At 36.1% G+C, this 24,663-nt stretch overlaps 1 protein-coding gene across 3 annotated transcripts in view; it reads left to right on the top strand.

Annotated features, from left to right (window-relative positions):
• TMEM135 (transmembrane protein 135) overlaps nucleotides 1-24,663 on the top strand; it is a 238,274-nt gene that overhangs the window by 139,843 nt on the left and 73,768 nt on the right. For all 3 annotated transcript variants that reach the window (XM_054724637.1, XM_054724636.1, XM_054724638.1), the window contains one exon: nucleotides 8,779-8,825. In XM_054724637.1, the coding sequence (XP_054580612.1) occupies nucleotides 8,779-8,825 (47 nt within the window). The remainder of the gene's footprint in view (nucleotides 1-8,778; nucleotides 8,826-24,663) is intronic.

Below are 24,663 nucleotides of genomic sequence, written 5' to 3'. Positions count from 1 at the left end.
AGTTAGGGGTGACCAGGCTGGCAGAGGAGAGCAGTTGGGGTTGACCAGGCCTGCAGGGAAGGGTGGTTGGGGGGAACCCAGGCCTGCAGGGGAAGGCAGTTGAGGGGGACCAGGCCTGCAGGGGATGGCAGTTAGGGGTGACCAGGCCTGCAGGGGAGAGCAGTTAGGGGCAATCAGGCTGGCTGGGGAGTGGTTAGGGGGTGATTAGGCTGGCAAGCAGAAGTGGTTAAGGGCAATCAGGAAGGCAGGCAGGTGAGCAGTTGGGAGCCAGCAGTCCTGGATTGTGAGAGGGATGTCCGACTGCTTGTTTAGGCCCGATCCCATATTCTAATGGGATCGGGGCTAAACGGGCAGTTGGACATCCTTTGAGGGGTCCCAGATTAGAGAGGGTGCAGGCTGGGCTGAGGGACATCCCCCCCCCATGCACAAATTTCATGCACCGGGCCTCTAGTTTTTAAATATAAGTCATTGCCATCCTTTATTTCCAATAAACTCCATTTCCTTTACATGATAGAATAGAGATGGGAATCAAATGAATAATTGGTTTTTATAGCTTCAGTTCTGAGCATATACTTTCAGTGAGTATTTTGTTCAGTGAATGAATTTGCATATTTTTTTAAGTTTTTAATGAAGACTGAAGTTTTCTACATATGATCTTTTATCTGTAAATTTTTAAATAGTGAGTTGTTTTAAGGCTTTATATTTTATGAAAATCTGCCAGCAGAATTAGACTTTTGTTGTAAAGAGGAATGTAACCTCTAGGTTGTATTAGTTATTACATATTGAACATTTTCTATAGTTATATACATTACTAGAGACCCGGTGCACGAAATTCGTGCACGGAGGGGGGTTGTCCCTCAGCCCAGCCTGTACCCTCTCCAATATGGGACCCCTTGAGGGACATCCCTCTCACAATCCAGGACTGCTGGCTCCCAACTGCTTGCCTGCCTGCCTTCCTGATTGCCCCTAACCGCTTCTGCCTGCCAGCCTGATCACCCCCTAAACCACTCTGCTGCCAGCCTGTTTGCCCCCAACTTCCCTCCTCTGCCGGCCTGGTCACCCCTAACTGCCCTCTCCTGCAGGGTTGATCACCTCCAACTGCCCTCCCTTGCAGGCTTGGTCCCTCTCAACTGCCCTCCCTTGCAGGCCGGGTGCCTCCCAACTGCCCTCTCCTGCTGGCCATCTTGTGGTGGCCATCTTGTGTCCACATGGGGACAGGATCTTTGACCACATGGGGGCAGAGATATTGTGTGTTGCAGTGATGATCAATCTGCATAGTACTCTTTTATTAGATAGGATAGAGGCCTGGTACAGGGGTGGGGGCCAGCTGGTTTGCCCTGAAGGGTGTCCCGGATCAGGTGGGGTTTCCCTTGGGGTGTGGGGCGGCCTGAGTGAGGGGCCTGTGGTGGTTTGCAGGCTGGCCACGCCCCCTGGCGACCCAAGCGGAGGCCCTGGTATCTGGAATTTATTTTCCTTCTACAATTGAAACTTTGTAGCCTGGAGCGGAGCCAAGCCTGGGGCTCCCTCTGAGGCTGGCCGGCAGCCATTTGTGTTGGGGTTATAATTGAAACTTTGTTGCCTTAAGCGGGTGGGCCTGGCCAGGGTGTGCGAAAAGCTTTGCTTCCCCTGTTGCCAGCGGCAACCCTGGCCTGCTCTCTCAAGCTCCATTCTGCGGCCATTTGTTTGAATTTGTTTACCTTCTATAATTGAAACTTTGTAGCTTGAGTGGAGGCTTAGGCCTGGCAAGGGCAGGCGGAAAGCTTGGCTTCCTCTGTTACCTAGGAAACCTTGCTCTCTGTGGCTGTAGCCATCTTGGTTTGGGTTAATTTGCATACTCGCTCTGATTGGGTGGTGGGCGTGGCGTGTGGGCGTGGCTTGTGGGTGTGTCGGAGGTATGGTCAATTTGCATATTTGTCTATTATTAGAGAGGAATTTATTTTATTTTCATGGAAGACAAACAGCTTACCCAATTACCATAAAAAGACTGGGTGTCATATAGTCTGTACTTCCCAGCCACTATCTAACATAGCTGTTTCTACACCTGGAAAATTTTAAGGTTAATATGTTGTCAGACTCTGTTTGCTGACCTTGAGGTATAAATCAAGAATGGTGAGCAGTGCAAGGAAGAGACAAGGCCCAAGTGTTTGGCATATTTAATGTAATTTCCCTTAATTACATTCAGTTCAGTAGGAACAAGTACTTTCATCTGCTTAACATATGTATATGTGTATATATGTATACATGTGTTTATATTTTTATATAAAATATATATATATATTTTATGAGATTGGTCTCTATATATTAGTGACATTTTGCTTTAAAATAATTTTTCTGGATATTGAAAAAAAAAGGACTTACGGAATCATAGAATTGTGGAGTTCAGAAGGATCATACAGATTAATCTAACTTATTTAAAGATGAAAAAGTTAAAGCTTAAAAAATGAAAGTGATTTGATTAAGTTTATAATCTTAAATTTGGAAACCTAAGACATCTTTTTTAATTCTAGTCTGACATATGTGGCCCTGAATTCTTATAAGGTGTTTTGTATTTTTCCTATATTTGTTTTGTCAAGGAAGGGAAACTAAAAAAAAAAATAAAATAATCAATAATAAAACTGCTAATTTGAAACAAAGGGACAGATTAAAAAATGGGCTATATATTATGTGATTTGAATTATGTAAGGATTTTTATAATTACAAAATAATACATAGCTTTTTAGTTTGAGAATACTGTTGCTGAAAATTATGTGTTAGCTGAAGCAAACCAATATTATGGTAATATGTTGTGTGTTCAAAATCAAAATATATACCTTACAAATTGTGATAATGCTTATTTATCCAATAAAAATGGTTTCCCCAAGAGACCATGTGTTTTCAGAAAAGTTGAAAATGTTTAATGGACTTTAAAGTACAGTGTATGAATGGGAGTACTATTTAGTTTTTTGAAAGATGGTTGATATAAATGGAAACTAACATCATTATGGAAAGCCTTATATATCAAGAATCACACATGCATGGAGTTAGCTAAAGTAAAGACTCTGCCCTTTGGGACTTTATGTTCTAAGTACAGACAACCAAAAAGAGCATTGCCTAAACATATTGAGTAATCTAAATAATAATCAGATGTTTTGGTGAATACCTTTGTAGAATGCAGTGTAAATATTCTAACAGTATATTTTATTGGAATGATGTGTTAATATGCCTGCATTTCCCTTAGACTGACCTCATAAAGGCAACAGGAATCAAATGTTATGTGAATTTGTTTCCCTAGTATGCTGGCAAAATAGCAAATACTGATAAAATATATAAATGATGGTGAGAACTTGTGGTTCCTTGTCTATTCTGTTTCACTCAAAGATCTTGTGGGCTCATGCTAGCCCAGAGCATACCTCTGTGTCTCTCTCCCTTTGGCTTGCTGAGTTACAAAGTAGTGGAAACATGTAAGACACCAAATCAATTTTTGTGAATAGGTGGGTGGTTACATTGCTAAAATATGAATATAAGTACACTTGGAGCAAAGGGAGATGTATTGCTTCTTTTCCAGAAAACAGATAAGATTCAGAATTTGCTTGAGTAGTAGATAGAAGAGGGCTCAATGAATGTGGGGGGAAATGGGCTTGATGAGTATTGAAGGCCAGGCAGCAAAGGGCGTCATTGTCTTTGGACACTCAAGGAGTGGTCAAAGGCACTGTGATCAGGGACAAAGACCATTTAATTGATTATGTTGAAGAAAAGCAGAAGAGTTCTGTGGTAGGAAGTAGTTTAATGCACCATCTATTTAAGTCTCTAATAGACGTTAAAATGCTTTCAGCTTGTGTGTTTTAACCATTTTGTGACATAAATGTTAAAAACAGCTTACTATACGATGCCATATTCATGTTGTGCCTTATTCACATTTGTTATATTTTTGGTTATTTTTAGGATTGTGAAGTATTTATATAGTGTGATATAGTTTCTTTCTTAGAACATTGAAAAGGGATTGTTTTCATATAATTCTACATGACACAGTGAAGACAGCAGTAGTACAGGTTTGTTTGTTTTTTATGTGAATTTTGTAAGTTCTGTAACAGGAAGCCGTGTGTCCCCTGGTGGTCAGCACAAGTCATAGCAAGTGATGGAACTCCCTAGGGGACACTTTGCATATTAGGCTTTTATATAGAGAGATATTTTCTGTACACTGTTGACTTAAAATCTTTTGACTTAATACTTTATGAGATTTCCTTTACATGATTACTTTTATCTAACCACCCATATTCTTCATAGAAATAGCTAATAATGAAATTATTCCTAGGGTTTCATATAAGTATAATCAGTTTTTTAAAAAATGGTTTCTGCCTGGCTGGTGTGGCTCAGTGGTTGAACATTGACCTATTAACCAGGAGGTCCTGGTTAGATTTCCTGTCAGGGCACATGCCTGGGTTGTGGGCTCAATCTGCAGTAGTGGGTGTGTAAGAGTCAGCCATTCAATGATTCTCTCTCATCATTGCTGTTTCTATTTCTCTCTCCACTCCCTTCCTCTCTGAAATCAATAAAAATATATTTAAAATTAATAAATAAAAATGGTTTCTAAAAGATCAATCCTAAAATAGGCAATTATATGAAGAAGTTAAACCGACTGATCAAACAACAAACAAAAAGGTTTATAAACCTGCAGTGCTCATTTCACTCATAAGAAGAATAAACCCATAATATATCTTTTATTTCACCCATCAGTTTGATAAGGATAAGACAGCTTGATAAATCACAGTTTTTGTGGGCATAGGGAAATAGCTAGTCTAAGGAAATAGCTACTTTCATATATGTTAAGGGGAGTGTATCAAATTAAAAATGCACCTGTCCTTCTATGCAGTGAATCCAGCTCTAAGAATTTACCTCCAGAGATATAAGTGTACATGTTTACAAAGTATACTTTGGTATTCAATATTTATTGCATCTCCTCTAAATAGCTACTTGCAGACTGTTGAGTAAACCAGCATTTTCATGTGTATGTGTAAAATCAAAAATTATAAAACATGTTTTTATTAAATAGGTGTCTATGTACAAATAAATGGAGAGAGAGAGAGAGAGAGAGAGAGAGAGAGAGAGAGAGAGAGAATTCTACACAGACATGATACCAGAGATCTGGACTGGAAGGGCACTTTCTTTTCATTGTACTTGTATTATTGTTTTGAATTTAGTGTCAGTCATGTACATGCTTTAAAAGTGTCAGCTTTGATAATGTTTTTGAGATGAAATTTATATGCTATAAAATTTATCAGTTTGAAGTGTCAATTTCATGGGTGTTTATTACATTTACAGAGCTGTGCACCTATCCATACAACCTAATTTTAGAATATTTTCATTGGCCCCAGGCAAAACTTTGTATCATTAGTAAACAAACGCTATCACCCTCACTTCCCTAGCTCTAGATATTAATTTTTCCACTTTCTGTAAATAGGTTTGTGTAATCTGGAATCATATAAATGGTATCGTATGGCATGTGGTCAGTTGAAGTGGCTTCTTTCACTTAAATAATGTTCTTGAGGTTCATCTATATTGTAGCAGATCTTACATAACTTTTGATTTTTAAAAATGTTAAAAAATTAAAGTGAAAATAGCAATTTTAAAATTACTTACCCAGTTTAAGTATATTATATAGTGGCTGTGAAGTGGAAGGGAAGCGCAGAGAAATTATTTCGTGTTAAAAGCTTTCAGTTATTGAGCATTTATTATATACTAGTCACTTTATTAGGCTTTACATATGTCATCTCATTTAATTTTTACAATATATGCAATAGCTGGTATTCTATTATTTCCACAATGTGTGAATTGTGATATTAGTGTTAATTTTAGACATAAAAGTGTAAAATATAAAAATAGATGTGTGCAGATTTATACTTGATAGCTAAAGTTTGAATATTTTAAGTGCTATAACATTAGCACTTAAATGTACAGTGGAAATGTGCTTCACTAGCCAGACAGGTCTAATGGAACTTTTTGCAATTATGAATATGTCCTATGACTGTTTTATATAGTATAGTACCTACTACCACATGTGGTTATTGATTATATGAAATGTGACTAGTGTGAATGAGAAACTGAATTTTAATATTTAATTTAAATTAATTTAAAGTTAAGGAACCACACTCTGCTTCTGCCTATGAGCTAATAACAGTTCTGGGGCAATTGAAACAATTCAAACATGGGCAAAACATCTGAAACAGTGGACATTAGACACTGAAGGGAAGAGATCCCTGAGAGATGGGAAACAAATAAAATGAGCCCTATGGTTATGCTAGCCATGCATTGGGAGAGTTTCCAGGCATGAATTAAAGAAGAGGCACGCAGACAAAGTCCAGAGGACTTTCTGAGTTGAGGAAACAGGTTGGAGAGGAGACCATGCTAGATAGAGTTTACAGAACAAAAGATTAGAAAGAAAATCCTCAGTTGATTACTACCGTATTTTCCGGCGTATAAGACGACTGGGCGTATAGAAGATTTTCTTGGGTTAAAAAGTCGTCTTATACGCTGGAAAATATGGTAATTAGGGCATGTAAGTGAGGAAAATGCCACACTACAAGGAAAGAATAACCTGGAAGCACTGTAGAGCCTTACCTAAGTGCTTGGTACTCAAATAGCATCAGGGATAGTGTCTGTTCCTACCAGTCAGACTGGAAACTGTTACTATCAGGTAAAATAGATTTTAGAGTAAAGAATCCTATATAATAGCCAAAACCGGTTTGGCTCAGTGGATGGAGCGTCGGCCTGCGGACTGGGGGGTCCCGGGTTCGATTCCGGTCAAGGGCATGTACCTTGGTTGTGGGCACATCTCTGGTGGGGGGTGTGCAGGAGGCAGCTGATTGATGTTTCTCTCTCATTGATGTTTCTAGCTTTCTATCCCTCTCCCTTCCTCTCTGTAAAAAAATCAATAAAATATATTTTAAAAAAATAATCCTATATAATAAAAGCCTAATGTGCTAAGTGTCTGGTCATCCATTCAACCAATCACAGTTTAATATGTTAATGATATGCTAAGGCCACTCAACCACTCGCTATGATGTGCACTAACCACCACGGGGCAGACACTCTAACTGGTAGGTTAGCTTGCTGCTGGGGTCCTGCTGATCAGGACTGAGAGAGATGGGCCGGACATGCCCTGGAGCCCTCCCACAGACCCTCCTCAGCTGGCCAACCTCCCGCATCCCTTCCCGACCCCAATTGTGCACCTGGGGGGTCCCTTGTCATGGCCTGCACCCTCTCGCAATCTGGGACCTCTCGGGGGATGTCAGAGAGCCGGTTTTGGCCTGATCCCGCAGGCCAGGCCGGGAGACCCTACTGGTGCTCGAATTCGTGCACCGGGCCCCTAGTATTATCATAAATATTGAACAAAGGGAACAAGTGGAAGTATAGTATTCCAAGTTTCTGTATTACATGTGAAGTGGTATAATATCACTTGAATGAAAACTATCAATTTAAAGATGTAAACTATAAAACCTAAAACAAACAATAACATAAGCTAACAATGGAAAGAAAATGGAGCCATTAAATATTTAATTAAAAAATTAAATAAAATTGAAATTAATGAAGTAGATTGATTCCAGTAAATTTGAAGGCACAACAGTAGAAATGATCTAAAATAAAATGGAGAGTAAAGAGAAAAACTTCGTTGGCATAACTCAGGTTTTGTTCAGGACTTGGGTTCTGGATTCTTTCCATATACATCTTAGTATGTTGTGTACTTAATATGGTGTGTTTGAGGGGCACTTTAATCCAGATTTACTATGTTCTGATGCCTGCTTTTAGAAGAAATTTCAATAGCTGGTTTATATCCCACAAAAGATGATTATATATTTTAGGAGCTTTCCTTATTGATTAGAATTGGTTGACAACTGGGCTGTATTTTACATTTTTAAAAAATATGGTCATCTTAATATAATAGTGAATAAATATTATGATTTATTTGCTGACTTAATTATAAAGCCATTGTCTTTTTAAAAACTTGCTTCTTTAGGCATTCTTGTTTTTTTATTTTGTTTGTTTGTTTTTACAATTACAGTTAACATATAATATTGTATTAGTTTCAGGTATACAACATAGTGATTAGACATTTATATAACTTATAAGAAGTGATCAACCCACTAAGTCAAGTACCCACCTGACTCTATACATAGTAATTACAACATTATTCACTATAGTCCCTAAACTGTACTTTTCATCTCCATGACTATTTTTATAACTGCCAATTTATACTTTTTAATCCTTTCACTTTGTTCTCCCCACCTTCCAAACCCCAACCCCTCCCAAAATCTGGCAACCATTATTTTGTGCTATCTGAGTTTGTTTCTGTTTTGTTCTTATTTTGATTTTTAGATTCTTCATATAAGTGAAATCATATAGTATTTGTCTTTCTCTGACTTATTTCACTTAGCATAATACCCTCTAGGTCCATCCATATTGTTGTAGATGGCAAGATTTCATTCTTTTTTTATGGCATCCTTAGAGATAATTTTAAAAATTGGCTGTTCTTTTTTGAACTGTGTTATCCTTCTGATCAGCCTATATACATATACACATGTAATTACAACATGTATATATATTTATTTATGTGTGTGTATACACTCTTTATTACCTTAATACAGTTTATTTGAAATGTAAAAAATGAAAGATGTATGACTACTTTTGCACATCTTTAAATTGTCTCAGGTACCAGATTTAATAGTATGTATATTGCTTTCATAAGACAACCCGTTGACAATGTCAGTGTTCATTTGCAAGTAATGTATTTTCTCCTTATTACAGGTTCTTTTGTTCTGCATCACAGCTGCCATGTACATGTTCTTTTTCAGGTATGTTCTGTTATACCTACTTATCTTAATAGAAAAAACAGTGTTCCTTTGTAATTTTCATCAACCATGTAACTAAAGTGTTACCCAAATAATTGTGTCCCATGAGTGGCATGGATTTTGTCTTGTTTTGTTTCTAGAGTGGTTGAGATAAATCACTGCTCCTTAGTAAATAGAGAAAGAGAGGAAATGGAGATTTATTTGTTCACATTCTACTTATACAATGTGAGAGCTGAATATGTAAATTAATAGTTCTCAAATTATGATGGGTGTTTTTTTTCTGACCTGATTTCAGATATTCTTATAATACAGTTAACATTTTAAATTTAAAGAAGAAAATGTGATGGTAGGGTTTAATCTATGTCTTCTGTGAAGGTAACCTAGCACATTAATCGTAGCCTTTCAAATATTAAATTAGCCCAGGATGTCAGAGCTATATTTTTCATTGACACTGAGACTCTGAGGAATAAGAGGGAGTGTTAGGATGGCTCAAGATTTTAGTGCCAATTAAAAGGATGTCTGTCATTGTTACGTAGCCATAGCAGCATGAGAATAGGATTTTTGTTCAGGAAGAGTCCACTTCTTCCTAGACTTCCTTTTCATTAACACCGTAATGCCCATTTAGTTTACTCCTATTGCACTCATTTGAATAGACCCTTTCTTGATGTTTCTGGATTTATGCAGAATTCAGTCACAGCAGGAAAGACCAGGCTTTTAAAATTAAAATTTATATTTAATTGACAAAGGCAGTTATGGATTTTAATAAGATATATTTGGTAGATATTTTTCTTTATTTAACCTAAATGAGGTAATTTAACCATATCAGAATTTTTGAACAACCAATTCCCTGCCAGACATCCTAAATAAATATTTGATAAGCACATTTTAACTTTATAAAAAATGTTATGCAAATATAAAGTGATGATGTTATTATTTTTATAAAGGGACAGCCAGGCTGTTAGAAGGAAGAAAAATAGATAAAGTTTCAACTTGATCTGCAAAGGATTGGTAATGGGATATGTAATATTTTATGGCGGTTAATAATGACTGACAAATCATTGCAGCTATCTGGTGGTCTTTGTGAAATTGTTTGACCTACCATTTTAATACAGCTTCATGCATACCATACAGTTTCTGTGGTCTCATATTTTAATAATTTAGGGGCGGGTAGAGGAGTTAATAGCAAACTATTTCATTTTTGTCAATTTTCCCAAACTTCATAATCATATAGAGACACATTATTAGGACAATACTGCAAAAGTTTATGTGGTTTATCTCTATGTTCTGTATTGTTTGAAGATAAAGCATACCTAGTGGGGAAAATGTAAAAAAGATAAAAACTTAGAAACATATTTATTTATATACACAAGAGAAAAGTATAATATCAAGCACATTTTCTTTTTGTTAAAATTCCTAACAGAACAGGTAATTAAATAAAATAACCCTTTCCAATATGGCGTCTGAAGACAGCATATTTCGTCAACATTTAGCATTTGTTAGTCATCAGAAGTTTTTGAGGCTTAACAAATAAATTGTGTGTTGAATATAGTCATAATGCTCAATTTTTAGCATGGTTCTTAGAAAATTGCTGCCATCAACCTAGTATTTTTGGTGCAGAAAGAAAATCAACCCTATAAATATGTATTTTGGTGCAGAGTTGCAGGGCCTTTTCCTGTTTCAGTCACAGAAACAACACTTAAAAATACTTTCCAGAAGGCTCAATATAAGGTTTTACTGCCAAGATAAACATTTTCAATTTTCTGAGGAAAGGGGTTGTTTTTCTCCTAAAAGAAGCACTATCACCAAATTCCTAGTATTCTTGGCAGAAGTTAGTTTGAATAACTCAACAAAAGGGGTTTGGTAAATGGTAAAGTAAAACTATTTCTAAAGTACTACAACCAAATAAAACAATGTTGTATGTTTGTTTGGAATGAACAAGCAATATTGTACATAACAGTTAGCAAGTCCAATTGCATTAGAATATTTTATTCTTAAGATTCATTTTACTGTAAATACAGATATTTGAGGACACATTTATTCCATTTATTAACAATCATTTTAGTTCTAATTGCATGACATTTGATAAGTAAATATCAAATAATATTGTCCCCAGTACTCCATTTATGGTAATCTCTTTTGCGAAGAGGATAAGAGAAATATTTTATGTTAGAAATGAGTTAACTTGTGTTTTTATCCTAACCCATAAATGTGGAAAAAGGGAAATGAGACCCCCTTTCAATAGAGAGAAAATGTGCCAATTTTTTTTAAAGAAAAACTTGAGGAAGTCGTTCCATAAATATTTATTGTATTAATTTACTGACAATGTTTTTAGTAATGAAATATTGGTTATTAAAATGTGTAGAGAAAATATACTTTTGCAAAGTTTTTAATAGCTTTTTTTTACAGTTATGGTTATTTTCACATACATTATCTCATACATGGTGATCTCAATTTTCAATCTGTATGTCAGAAATAAGGCTCACATTCAAATGGAATCCTGGGAGCACTTTAGAGGCTTGGTTAAATAAAGGTAACATGTGAGGAGAGAGTTCTAGTTTTGTTCTACCTCTTAACCAGCTGCCCATCCAGCTATCAGGCTGTCTATTGATACCAACACATACTGTAATATTTGGAAGATGTTTTGAAAGACAAAGGTTCTCTGTGTAACCCTAGTGAACATACTTCATCATTGCTCTGACTCCTTTGTTCAATTATTTATTATTTTGTGTGTTGTTATCATAGCTTTAGCATAGAGCAATGTCTGTCACTCGCAATTCAGGCCAAGCAGAAGTCATGGTTGAAAACTTGATAGAATACTTTGTCTCATGCACCCCTTTGAAACATTTCTTTACTTCCAAATGTGCGTTTATGGGTAAAGCAACTTACATTTTCTCAAGCCAAAGAATTCATCATAGTCGTTAATTCAGGCTTCATTAGGATCTTCCCAACAGTCTTGTGGAGAAAAGAAGTTAGTGTCTTTTCAACTACTAGCTCTTTTTTGTTTTGAGAAGCAAAAGAAAGACTTAACAACACAAATGCTGTTCCGAAACTATTACAATTAATCTTGCTCATAAAAAAATAATGAAACATGCAACACCTTTAAACATTGTAAGTTTTATTTTCAACATTAAGTTTCTGTGTCTGGAGAACACTAATATTTTAAAAATGATACAAATGAGCTTCATTTTTCCTTTTTTAAAAATTTATTTTTATTGTTGAGCATATTGCAGTTATCCCCCTTCTCCCCCCTATACCCTTCTCCACCCAGCTCCCACCAACCCCAGGCCTTCACCTCACTATTGTCTGTGCCCATGAGCTATGTATATATGCATGTAAGTTCTTTGGTTAATCTCTTCCTGTCCTTCTCGCCCCCTTCCCTCTGAGATATCTGTTAGTCTGTTCTATGCTTTCATATCTCTGGACCTATTTTGTCAGTTTATTAGATTCCACATATAAGTGAGATCATGTAATATTTATCTTTCTATGACTGGCTTATTTCACTTAGCATAGTACTCTCCAGGTCCCTCCATGCTGTCCCAAAGGGTAATAGATCCTTCTTTTTTACCGCTGCATAGTATTCCATGGTGTAAATGTACCACAGCCTTTTTATCTACTCATCTGCTGATGGGCACTTGGACTGTTTCCAGATCTTAGCTATTGTAAATAACACTGCTATGAACATAGGGATGCATATATTCTTTCTGATTGGTACTTCAGGATTCTTAGGATATATTCTTAGAAGTAGAATTGCTGGATAAGGCAGTTTAATTTTTAATTTTTTGAGGAACTGCCATACTGTTTTCCACAGTGGCTGCACCAGTCTGCATTCTCACCAGCAATGTACTAGGGTTCCTTTTTTCCACATCCTCACTAGCACTTGTTGTTTGTTGATTTATTGATGATAGTCAGTCTGACAGGTGTGAGGTGATACTTAATTGTGGTTTTAATTTGTATTTCTTTGATGATTAGTGATGTTGAGCATTTTTTTCATATGTCTGTTGGCCATCTGTATGTCCTCTTTGGGGAAGTGTTTATTCCAGTCTTATATTTTAATTGGATTGTCTTCCTCTTCTTGTTCAGTTGTGAGCCTCATTTTTCTTTAAATAATTGAATTTAAAATAGACAGTATCATAAAGCATATTATGACAACTTTGATCCCATCCTAGTGAGTACCTAACTAGAAATTTTTTCCACCTACCTTTGTAAGAACAGCAGCAAAGGCAAGTTTGTTTAAACATGTAGAACAAAAGGCTCAGACTTGTCATAGTGCATAATCTACAGACTACAACTGATTCACAGCAGACTTATCTCAATCTATATAAACATTGAAAAGCTTTGCATTTTTAGTTAGAAACCAGTGCAAATTAAAATGTGTTTTGTTTTAGACAGAAACAGTAGTGATGTGGCTGACATTTAATAAATTCTCATCAGCTGTCTGGAAAGGCACAACTGATAAAACATTTCATTAGTCTCAAGATAGAGATGTAATGTTTGTATTTAAGAAAAATGAAACTATTTATTGGCTGAACAACCTACAGTTATTGAATGAAATATATTTGATTGTCCTAGAATCTCTTTACATAAACTTAACTTAATATCTTTGAAATAACTTTAAATGCAAGTAAAGAACTTTTGATCTGGGTCTTTCAACCATTTTCTAATTTTAATGAAAGTCTTTTAAATATCGAGGTTCTACTTCATAATGGATTGCCTAGACATACACATAAATCTTGTCTAGAAAAATTACACATAGCAATAAGATCTTAAATGTTTTTCTTTAGGGTTAGGAGGGTTTGCCCTAAATAATTAGATTTTTATTTTGAAGGTATTACTTCAGCGATGTAGGGAATGTATTGGGAGTTAGAAGGGGGACACAATGACAAGTAATGGGAGGGTATTATAGCAGTTATCATAAAGTTACAAAAAATAAAATGTAAAAAAAAGAAATGTGAGATGAGGAGGTAGAATGAATATAGTAAACTCAAGAAGTTTGAGAGGAGAAAGGGCAAGTTGTTACAAGATTAAGGGTTTTTCTTTGTATTTTCCTTAATTAATTAATTAATTAATTAATTAATTAATTTCACTAGACTATGGGAAAGGTTAAGGAGATAACAAATGGTTGCAGAAGCAGGAGTGAGTGACAAGTTGGGGACTGGGAAAGAGAAGAGAGATAGTTTAAAATGTGATCCAAAATTTCAACATATATAGGTAGATTGTTAAATCTACTTGTCTGGGAGAAATTGTGACACATGATTAGGAGGAAATTGAAACTGTGTAAAGCCTTGGACACATCGTTTAAATGAAACAGGACTGATGCATAGAGGAGGTAGGAAATGGAAAAAATCTAATGTTTTTGGCTTCTTAAATTCATTGGCATTCTTTTTTTTTTTTTTAATATATTTTTATTGATTTTTCACAGAGAGGAAGAGAGAGGGATAGAGAGTTAGAAACATCGATCAGCTGCCTCTTGCACACCCCCCTACTGGGGATGTGCCCGCAACCAAGGTACATGCCCTTGACCAGAATTGAACCTGGGACCTTTCAGTCCGCAGGCCGATGCTCTATCCACTGAGCCAAACCGGTTTCGGCTCATTGGCATTCTTAAAAGTTTAATTAACTTGTTATAAAAATAGACATGGGCTTGCAAAACCATATATCCTGTGAAGATATATACATGTGAAAGAAGGCAGTTCCATAATTAGCAACTAGCCAGTGAGCTTACCAAAGAATGCAAAATTTGCCCTATTAAAGAAAAAGTATAGAGATTGTTAGGACTGTTGTTTTCCTCAGAGCAAATGAAAAGGTGAGAAAACCTGGATTCATAAATGTAAATCACTTCCTCTGAGGATACAAAAGCTTAGTATTGTGTCATCTATAATAATAAAAGCGTAATATGCTAATTAGACCGGAAGTCCTTCTGAACGACCTTGCAGTTAAAATAAAAGGTGAGATGTAATTATGTTTATCTTTTTTTATACCAGTAGCTTGGTGTACACTTTTGACCCATTACAATTTCAACCTCTTTTAGCACTGTTATGCTAAATCAAGTTGGTACTATACCATCTTATTTATGTTTTAATTTAATCTTGTAAACTATAATTTAGCTAGAACTTAATAGTAACAGTTGTTGTATTATGAAAAGGAAGTAATTTATTCCAAGTTCTACAAATTGTGTTTATATTATTGACAGAAAAATAATTCTTCTTATAAATTCAGTTTACTTTTTAGTAGTTATGAGAAATAAAAATATTTTTTGTTTTGAAAATGACAATTTACCGAAATTTTGACGAAGCATTTTTCAATAAGGCATTTCTGTTTTGAGCAACAAGAAAATTCCCCTTGCGTATAAAAATCCATGGCTGTTGCAGAAGTCTCAATAAATCAAATATTCATAGGCAAGAGAAATACTAAATCATGATAAATTTCTAGTAATAGCAGCAAGTACTTGAAATAATTTAAATATATTTTTCTGCTGATGATGTCAGTAATAGTTTTTTTTTTAATTTATTTTTTTAGCATTGGTGATTATTACTAGAGGTAATTTTGGGTAAAAGAGTACCCAGTAAATGTTTGAATGAATGATACTGAGTTTAAAACATTTAACGATTAGAAATAAGATACTCATTTTTTCAGAATTTTTGTTGACTTAATGGAAAACATGGATATGTTTTAGGAGTTTCCATGGCACAATAGAAGTTGTACAGTCTTCAGTACCACACAGAACAGATCTCTCTTTAGGTTTTGGCTCTACCACTTACCAATTCTGTGGTCTTCAGCAACTTACTTGACTTCTTTAATCTTCAATTTTTCATCCATAGAATTATGCCTATGGTTGTGAGAACTTAGCATAGATATTCCCACATGAAAATAATTTTGAAATTGTATTTATGTTTCCAAGCCAATCCTTAAAAGTTATTTAACCTATAAATGAATTCATAAAATGTACTTGGAGTATAGTGCCCAAGTATAGTATGGTACTATAGAAAGAAATACTATTTATTATCTTTATATATAAATGTATGATACTTATATATCTTTGGGAAGATATGTTGATGTTGGATATGTTGAAGGACTGGGAAGTACCCAGTTCTTGAGCTACTCCACATAGTTTCATGTTTGAAGCCGAGGATGGGAAGTGAGGGGATAGAAGAACAGAATTGAAAAGGACGATTAAAAATAAAGTAAAACATAGGGAGAGAATGGTTAAAAGCAAAATAAAACAAAACAGGCTAATACTGCAAATTTAAGAGCCAAGGGATTGGGATTATAATTTAAATTGGGGCTTTCAGTCTTCTTTTTCCTCCTCCTTCTCCATTTCTTCCCTATTCTGATGTTATTCTGACTAAAGGGGTATTGGAGCAGTACAGTGAGTGGTACTAGAGCAGAAGGGGTCTTGAAAAGGTATTGGGTGGATGGGCACTGCGGTTAGGTGGGCTGGTCAGGTGCGTGGGGAGGAGAGTGGAGTGTGGAGAGAAGAAATCTATTGGCCCCAAATTCCCAAAGCATCAAAATTTGGCCATCTGTCTCTCTATTGTCAGCCCTACTCTCAACTAGTTGCTAGCTCATCCATTGAAAACTGGATTTAAAAAAAAAAATCTAAAAAGGTTAAAATGGATAAAGAATGGAACCAAACAAGTATCCTTTCCCCTCCATGTTCCAAATCTCTTTAGAAATAATGTTGCATCATATTCTATCATTATACAACTAAATAAAGCCATAGGTGATTCTTAAGAAGTATATATATATTTTTTGTCATCTTTTCATAATCAGTAGCGCCATGCACTTGACCCTGCTTATGTGCAGTTGACTCTGTTTTGTCTCTTGCCTGTAGCGGAGAGAGCAGTGGTAAAGATGAGGGACAAGAAAGAGGAAACAATGGCTAGAAGCAGTGGGTAATTGGAGGTCTTAGTTATGCTTGGCTAGAGTGGCTCTTTGTATTTAAAGAATCTACATTTATTTTTTTGTATGTTCAGTATAATTATAGGGCAATACTTTCCTAGAATTTGCTGGTCTATCATCTGTTTGGTAAATTATAAAACGTGTGTTACAGTCTGAGTGTTTGTGTTCCCCCAAATTCATATGTTGAATCCTAACTTCCAAGGTGATATTACTTTAGCTGGTGGGCCTTTTGGAGGTGGTTAGGTCATGAGGCAGAGCCCTAATGAATGGTGTCAGTGCCCTTATAAAAGAGGCTTGAAGGAGCTCCCTTGCTCCTCCGACATATGAGGTTGCACTGAGAAGACAGCCATCAATGGAGAAGTGGATGCTCACCAGACACGAAATCTGCTGGTGCCTTGATCCTGGGCTTCTCGGCCTCCAGAACTGTGAGAAGTAAATTTCTCTTGTTTATAAGCTACCCAGTCTCTGGTATTTTGTTATAATAGCTTGAACTGACTATGATAACTGTGAAGGGCTTTTCAGCTTTCTAATGAAGTTTCATTAGTATTTCAGATTTCTATTACAAAAATTGACCTGAACACCTGCTTGCTACCCCAAGATGTAGGCCAATTACTGTCTCTATATAGCTTCCTTTTTCTTGAAGGAAGTCATATTTTATCTGTCAAAATATGGTTGACATACACATCACACAAAAACAAAATTTAAACTAAATATAAACATAATTTCATCTAAAATTTTAAAACTTCAGGCTAGCCATTCTAAGGTTCATTTGTTAGTTCCATGGTGATTAGAGATATAGGACCCCTATCTTAACATAGCTTCCCAGAAGAAAGTCTTATAATGGTGGTCTTTTAAATGAGATCTGAAATTATAAACTTCTTTGAATTAAATTTTTCGTTCATTCTTAACCCAAATGCCACTTATGCTAAATATTATTATTATTAGGTTACTAGAGGTCCAGTGCACGAAATTTGTGCACGAGGGAGGGGGTTCCCTCAGCCCAGCCTGCATCCTCTCTAATCTGGGACCCCTTGGGGGATGTCTGACTGCCTGTTTAGGTCCGATCCCAGGGATTGGGTCTAAACCGGCAGTTGGACATCCCTCTCACAATCCAGGACTGCTGGCTCCTAACCGCTCACCTGCCTGCCTGCCTGATCGCCCCTAACTGCCCCCCCTGCAGGGTTGGTCCCCCCCAACTGCCCTCCTCTGCAGGCCTGGTTGCCCCCAACTGCCCTCCTCTGCTGGCTGGTCACCCCTAACTGCCCTCCCCTGCAGGCCTGATCATCCCAACTGCCCTCTCTTGCAGTCCTGGTTCCTCCCAACTGCCTTCCTCTGCTGGCCTGATCGCCCACAACTGCCCTCCCCTGCCGGGCATCTTGTGGTGGCCATCTTGTGTCCACATGGGGGCGGCCACCTTGTGTGTTGGAGTGATGGTCAATTTGCATATTATCTCTTTGTTATATAGGATTCCATCACATTCAGACTTAAGATACAAATATAACCTGTTTTATAAAATATGAGATTAAAATGATTGGGAATTGAGTATAATTTATAGGTAATAAATGTAGACATTAGAAGATGTTTGACTATAAAAAGATGATGAAGTGGTTTTAGATACTGTCAAGTATCACCTTTTAACTTTATTTAGTTACTAGAGGCCCGATGCACAAAAATTCTTGCAAGAGTAGGCCTTCTTTCTCCCAGCTGCCGGCACTGGCTTTCGCTGGCACCTGCTTCCTCCGGCACTCGGGACCCGGGCTGCTTCCCTCCTTCAGCAGGCACCCATGACCCCGGATGCTTCCTTCCAGCCACCCGCAGGCACCCAGGACCCTGGCCAGCTTCCCTCCGGCCCTGGCTTTGTCAGGAAGGACGTCCGGAATGATGTCCGGAAGACGTCTGGTCTAATAAGCATATTACCCTTTTATTATTATTATGATAATGACTAGAGAGATTTTTTTTAAATTTGGGAATTTATGATGAATATAAAAAATTGATAAAACTTACTTTATAATGAGACAGGATGTATTGTCAATTAGAAAAACAGCCAGAGTTTTGTGATGCACATTAGAGGACAGATGGCCTCAAATTAAGATTATATTAAAGTGATTTTTTTTTTTTTTTTTGGTGAAAAAAATACTTTTTTCTCATTGTAGAAAAATACTGCTAAACAAAATCATCATCATTAATTTCCATATTAATACCAGGCGAACAGCTACCACCGTTGTTTATATTCTTGCAGGTCATCTGCTAGGTCTTTTGTCTGTCAGTCTGTCTCTGTTCTCTTACCTGCCTGCCCTCTTTTCCTCCTCCCTCTTCTTCTTTCTCCTCCTTCTTGGCTTGTTTTCTTCCTCTTCCCTTCACTTCCTTCCTCTCTCCTTCACTTACATACTTATATGTAATCAAGTGAAATCATATTATGTAGGCTGTAGGGTGAAATGCCTTTCCGTCTGCATTAGGAAAGACTAAGAACTTTCTGTGATTCGTAAGTAATGAAGCAGGAAGCAGGCAACCCAACACGGACAGCCTGAAACACAGTGCCTTTAATTTACACACGCTCACACTTGCACACATATCCATTTGTACAGACAACACATTATTAGAAATAATAGAAAGAATTCTGCTACCAGTCTTCAGTTCTTCACTAAGAAACTGGTGGTAACTTTTAACAATGTGAATGTGACTGTTTCCGAGCACCCATTCTTCCATGTCCTGGGAATCCTCTTCTGTCTGCTAAAATATCTGCTTCTTGTTTAAGGAGCATTATTACCAATCACAGAAAGCTTTACAACAGACTTTGCTGATACAGATGTTCAAATTCGAAGCCGTTAAGTTTAATTACTTACTTTACCAGCTATGAGGAATGCTATAATTCACTGTGTGATTTTTTTTCAAACCCTTCTCTGTTTATTTTCTGCTTGAATTCTCTTAGAAGTAATCAAGGGACACTATTGTGGAGCAGAGTTCATTAAGAGCATGAACTTTGGAACCAGACTGTGTAGGTTCAAATCCTCATTCCATCTAACTTGTTTTGTGATTTGGGTAAGTTATTTAGCCTCTCTGTGCCTTGGATTACTCAATTTCGAGTGGGGATGATAATAGTACTTACCTCATGGGGTTATTATGTGTATTAAATGACTGCCACATTGTAAGCAATAAATGTGAGCTGTTTTTATTATTTAAATATGAGCTGTGAAGATCACATAGTATATGATTCCATTTATATGAAAGGTCCAGAATGATAGGCAAATCCATAGAAATAGAAAGTAGATTTGTGTTGCCTGTGGAAGGGGACTTGGGGTGGAGCATTGTTGGGGAGTGACTACTAAAGGGTGTGGGTTGTTTTTTTAATGTTGATGAAAATTTCTAAAAGTAATTATGACGATGGCCACACAAGTCGGTGAACATGCTAAAAAACACTTTTTGTTGTTTTGTTTTTTTAATCTTCACCTGAGGATATTTTTCCCATTTTTTTTTCAGATAGAGTGGAAAGAAAAAAAAAGGAGGGAGGGAGGGAGGGAGAAAGAGGGAGAGAGAGAGAGAGAGAAAGAGGAACATCGATGTGAGAGAGACACATCAAATGGTTGCCTCCAGCACCTGCAACCCAGGTACATGGGAATTGAACCTGCAACCCTTCTGTGCGTGGGCCGATACTCTAACCATTTAGCAACACTGGCCAGGGCTAAAGATCACTTTAGTGAGTTCTATAGTATGTGAATTATATCTATTAAGATCTTATAGGAAAACTAGTATGGAAACATCTGGTGTACAATGCATGGTGTTTCTACCATTAAACCTTCCCCTGGTTGCCACATCCCAGGGATGTCATTGTGTTGTAGGCACCTTTGCGTACATTGAAAGAGAATGAGAACATCAGGAAACTTCTCTTTCTCAGGTGAATTTGAAAGAAGAGTGTTACCTTGGAGAATGACAGAATGGAGAACATGCAAGTGTCCTGCAAGGCTTGCCAGCTCTCTCTCCAGACTGTCAGAACTGCAGTTTAGAATATGCATAGTTCTGAGACATTACATTTTAGGATTAGAAGGGAAATGATAGAAGTCACAAGCATATATAAGATCATTATTACAACATTGTCTTAATAAGAATTAAAAATTTTTGGTACTTATGAGTTAAAATGTTTTTTTACTTGGTAGTGACATTTGAAAAGTACAGTTAAAAAAGCTTTATCAACAAAGAATAATGTCAGAAATATGTGCAGATATAGTACAACATTAAAGGTACTTATTAATTGGAGGAAAACAAGATTGAAGAATCAAAATACATTTATTTATATGAAAAATTTAGGCTTTTAGTGAATATATTCTCAACTATAAGTCTGATGCATTCCTGCTGGTCAAAATGAAAAGTCATAGATTACCATTTAAAGACTGATCACAAGAATGCTCTTTAATTGTGAAATCCATTTCTAATACATTCCAATTTAGTTTGATTGAAAATTAAATTTGGAATTATAAATTATTTCATAACTTGATTATATTTTGAGTATATATTTCACAAATTATATTTGATTATGTATTGATTAATTTTTTGAAGAAGAATTTTACTGTATTTTTATTTGGGGGGAAGTGCTTTAAAATCACTTTCCTTGCAATAGAAAATTATTAAAATGACATTAGAAGGAAATTGTTTTAATATTTATATGCTATATTATATATTTTATATGCTATATTATATATTGAAGGACATAGAAGGAAATTGTTTTAATATTTATATGCTATATTATATGTTTTTCTTCTTGCATGATCTATTCTAGACATTTTTCAAAATATTATAGATAGCAAAAATTGGAAATCTTTGGATTTATTCCAGAGTATATCCTTAAAACTTCAAATAAAACATCCATGTATGTAGGCTTATTTTTCATGCTGTGTAGGTTTAGTGACAGGGCTTACTGGGAGAGGAAGTACATCACAGCTGTACTAAGCTGAAATCCACTGTAAAATAATATTTTTTCACTGTTATCAATTTCCAACCTGGATTCTGTTTCTAACGTGTGACTGCGTCACTGAACCAGGAAGGTGTTTACCTGCAACGTGAACTGGTTGAAATAGGAGAAGCTTTTAAGTTCTAAAATTTCAGCCAGAGTCTTCCCTAAGAGAAAGGAAAAAGTGGGTCTCCTCCCTCTTTTATAGTCTCTTGTCAATCACACAGCCTTCTTGTACTGGTTGCACTTCGATGGCGACTGAGTGCTGGCTGTTTGTCTTGTTCCTGTCACCTTAAAATGCAAAATGAAAGGATGGGGAGAACAGGCCTTTGGGTTCTCAGGCCTTAGGGAGTGAGTTGCTTGTGGCAACCCAGGCCCTCTGAATCCAGGCTGCCCTGGAATGCTTTCTTAGGTGATTTTTCACTGAAATGGAGCCTGTAATTCTTACGGGTTTGAGTTCCTTAGGTATATTCAGGGCAAGAATGATATTCAGAATCAGATGATGGAAAGCATTTGAGTTTATGAGATTTGATTTCTTCTATCACAAAAACATCAGCTCTAATACTGGAAGCACAATTGCTCTCTTACTTCTGTTTCTTGCTTGAATGTTAAAAAGTGATTTTTGAATTAGATAATTCCAAATTCTAATATTTTGGATAAACCTCCCTTACAGGATGTCATTTTAAGACACTTTCAGGGATTCTTATGAAAGATAAGATTCTCCTCACTTCAACCTTTTCAAACACTAGCAACTTCTACTGGTATAAAACCTGTAGGGAGATTTATTATAGCTAGCCAACCTTACTGAAGTCACTTGAGTCCTAAGAATTTTATAATTATTACTGAATAGCCATTTGATTTCATGTCTTCTACCCATTTCTTATTTTTTAAATTTATTGCGCTGATTTATAGGGGCTCTTTACATGCTTTTAATATTTAGTGTTCCCTGTTATACTGTTGTACCAATCAGCTGTTGTGTAAACAACAACTTCAAAAATCTTAGTGGCTATAACAAGCAAGCTAGCTGGGCCGGCTCTGTGTCACACTGCAGGTCTGTGGGCAGTTGGGGCAGGTCTGCTCTGCTGTATTCGGGCTGAGGCCCAAGCTGTGCAGGGAAAGCTGTCCTCATGGCAGTGGCATGAGATTTGTTTTCACTAATATCATCTCTAAAATATCAATATGAGTATATCTCACGTACAGAGTATCACACATAAGTATCTGCTCATTTACAAAGCATTTTCTTTGTATATGAGTTCCCTAGCTGTTCAAAGTTGTTTTTGTTGTATAAGCTGTACTTATTAGGTGTTGTCTTCCAAGCATTCAACTCAGTTTTCATGGAAGCTAACTTCCTATTTGGTTTATGTAATATGTAGGCTAGTCACATAATTACATTAACAAAAACAAGTGATGTAAACACATTTGTAGAGAAACAGCTGACTATTGGCAAACGTATTACTCAACTGGTGTGACTAGACATGTCTATGGTCATATTTGGGTGTGGCATTTTTATCTTTGAGCAGTCAGTGTGAATATTAAAATGTATTACAGGGAGAAAATAGGGAAGCTAAAATAAATTTTTCTTTTGTATATAGTCTCTTACATGGAGACTACATTAGAGAATTTTTACTGCAAAGAGCACATTTAAAAAAATATTTACAAACACTGGATTCTACATCTTCGGTCTCTGTAATATCATCATCTCCGTCCTTTTTTCCATTCTTTTAGGATTTTTTCCATGACTTAAAGCTTTCAAGATTTTTCTCCTATTTTTTGTTGTTGCTATTTTTTACAGTAAAGCCAAACTTTTAAGTCATCCTTTTACTGTAGAAACCATTTTATATATTTGACCTATATATTTTTTTCTTTTTTAAAATATCTTTTTATTGATTTCAGAGAGGAAGGGAGAGGGTGAGAGAGATAGAAACATCAGTGATGAGAGAGAATCATTGATTGGCTGCCTCCTGCCACTCCCCCTACTGGGGTTTGAGCCTGCAACCCGGGCATGTGCCCTGACAGGGAATCAAACCATGACCTCCTGGTTCATAGGTCTATGCTCAACCAGTGAGCCACGCTGGCTGGGCTTGACCTATATCCTGATGCTTATTTATTCTAACCTAAAAATAGCGGAGGTCCAAGAACTCATGAAGTCTAGGCCAATTGCATTATTTTAAGTTAATTTGGTATGTTGCAAAATTCCAAAAGAAGTATTTCCTTTAAAGTGACTAATACTGTGTAGCTGGTGATATTTATAATCATTTCTGATATTTATCATTAATTGATCACAGATGTATCATTAATTGTTTCCTTTATGAAATGTGAACAGATAGGTATTGACGATTTATTTGAACAGCAATTTGTACATATTAAGGATTTTAGTTGTTTTAATTTAGGCAATGTAGTTCCAGCCTTAAGCACACTGGATATAGTCAATTGTCATTTAAATGCAATCTCTCAGATTTAAGGTGTAAGAATTTCTTCTAGGAAATCAGGAATGTCTTAAACTTTATTTTGTTTATTACATTTGAGGACATTATTTTATTTCTACTGTTAATGTTAATTTTGTTGACTAGATTTCCAAAGTGATTATAATTTTTAAAGCTGTGAGCTACTTGCAATTTTATGAGTCTGAAACTATGTTGTGTTGTAGAATATGGGTTTTACTTTTTATTTTTCTGATCAAATTTGCCATAGTAAGAACAAGCTACATCGAAATATAAAACCTTTGACATAAAGAAGAAATTGGAATGTTACTAACAGCTGTTGTCATAAAAAAGATCGAATAGAATTTTGTGTGTCTAAAACATTATCTTCTCACAAGTCTCTCTTTTAGCTTACTGAACTTAAGTACTAATTCTGCTCGGCTTAATCTCATTTCAGCAGTCAAATATCATTTCTCTTTGTTCCATACCTGAATTAAATAGATACTAAGCTGGTCACATCTACTTTGTATAAGGTTCTGTTTTGTCTAAAAGTATTCTTTTCAAAACATAATTCCTCTGG

Source organism: Eptesicus fuscus, chromosome 13, assembly GCF_027574615.1.
Source record: "Eptesicus fuscus isolate TK198812 chromosome 13, DD_ASM_mEF_20220401, whole genome shotgun sequence".
In the NCBI taxonomy this organism is placed as follows: Eukaryota; Metazoa; Chordata; class Mammalia; order Chiroptera; family Vespertilionidae; genus Eptesicus; species Eptesicus fuscus.
Note: the sequence above shows the minus strand (reverse complement) of the source record. Positions and strands in the feature narration are given on the sequence as shown.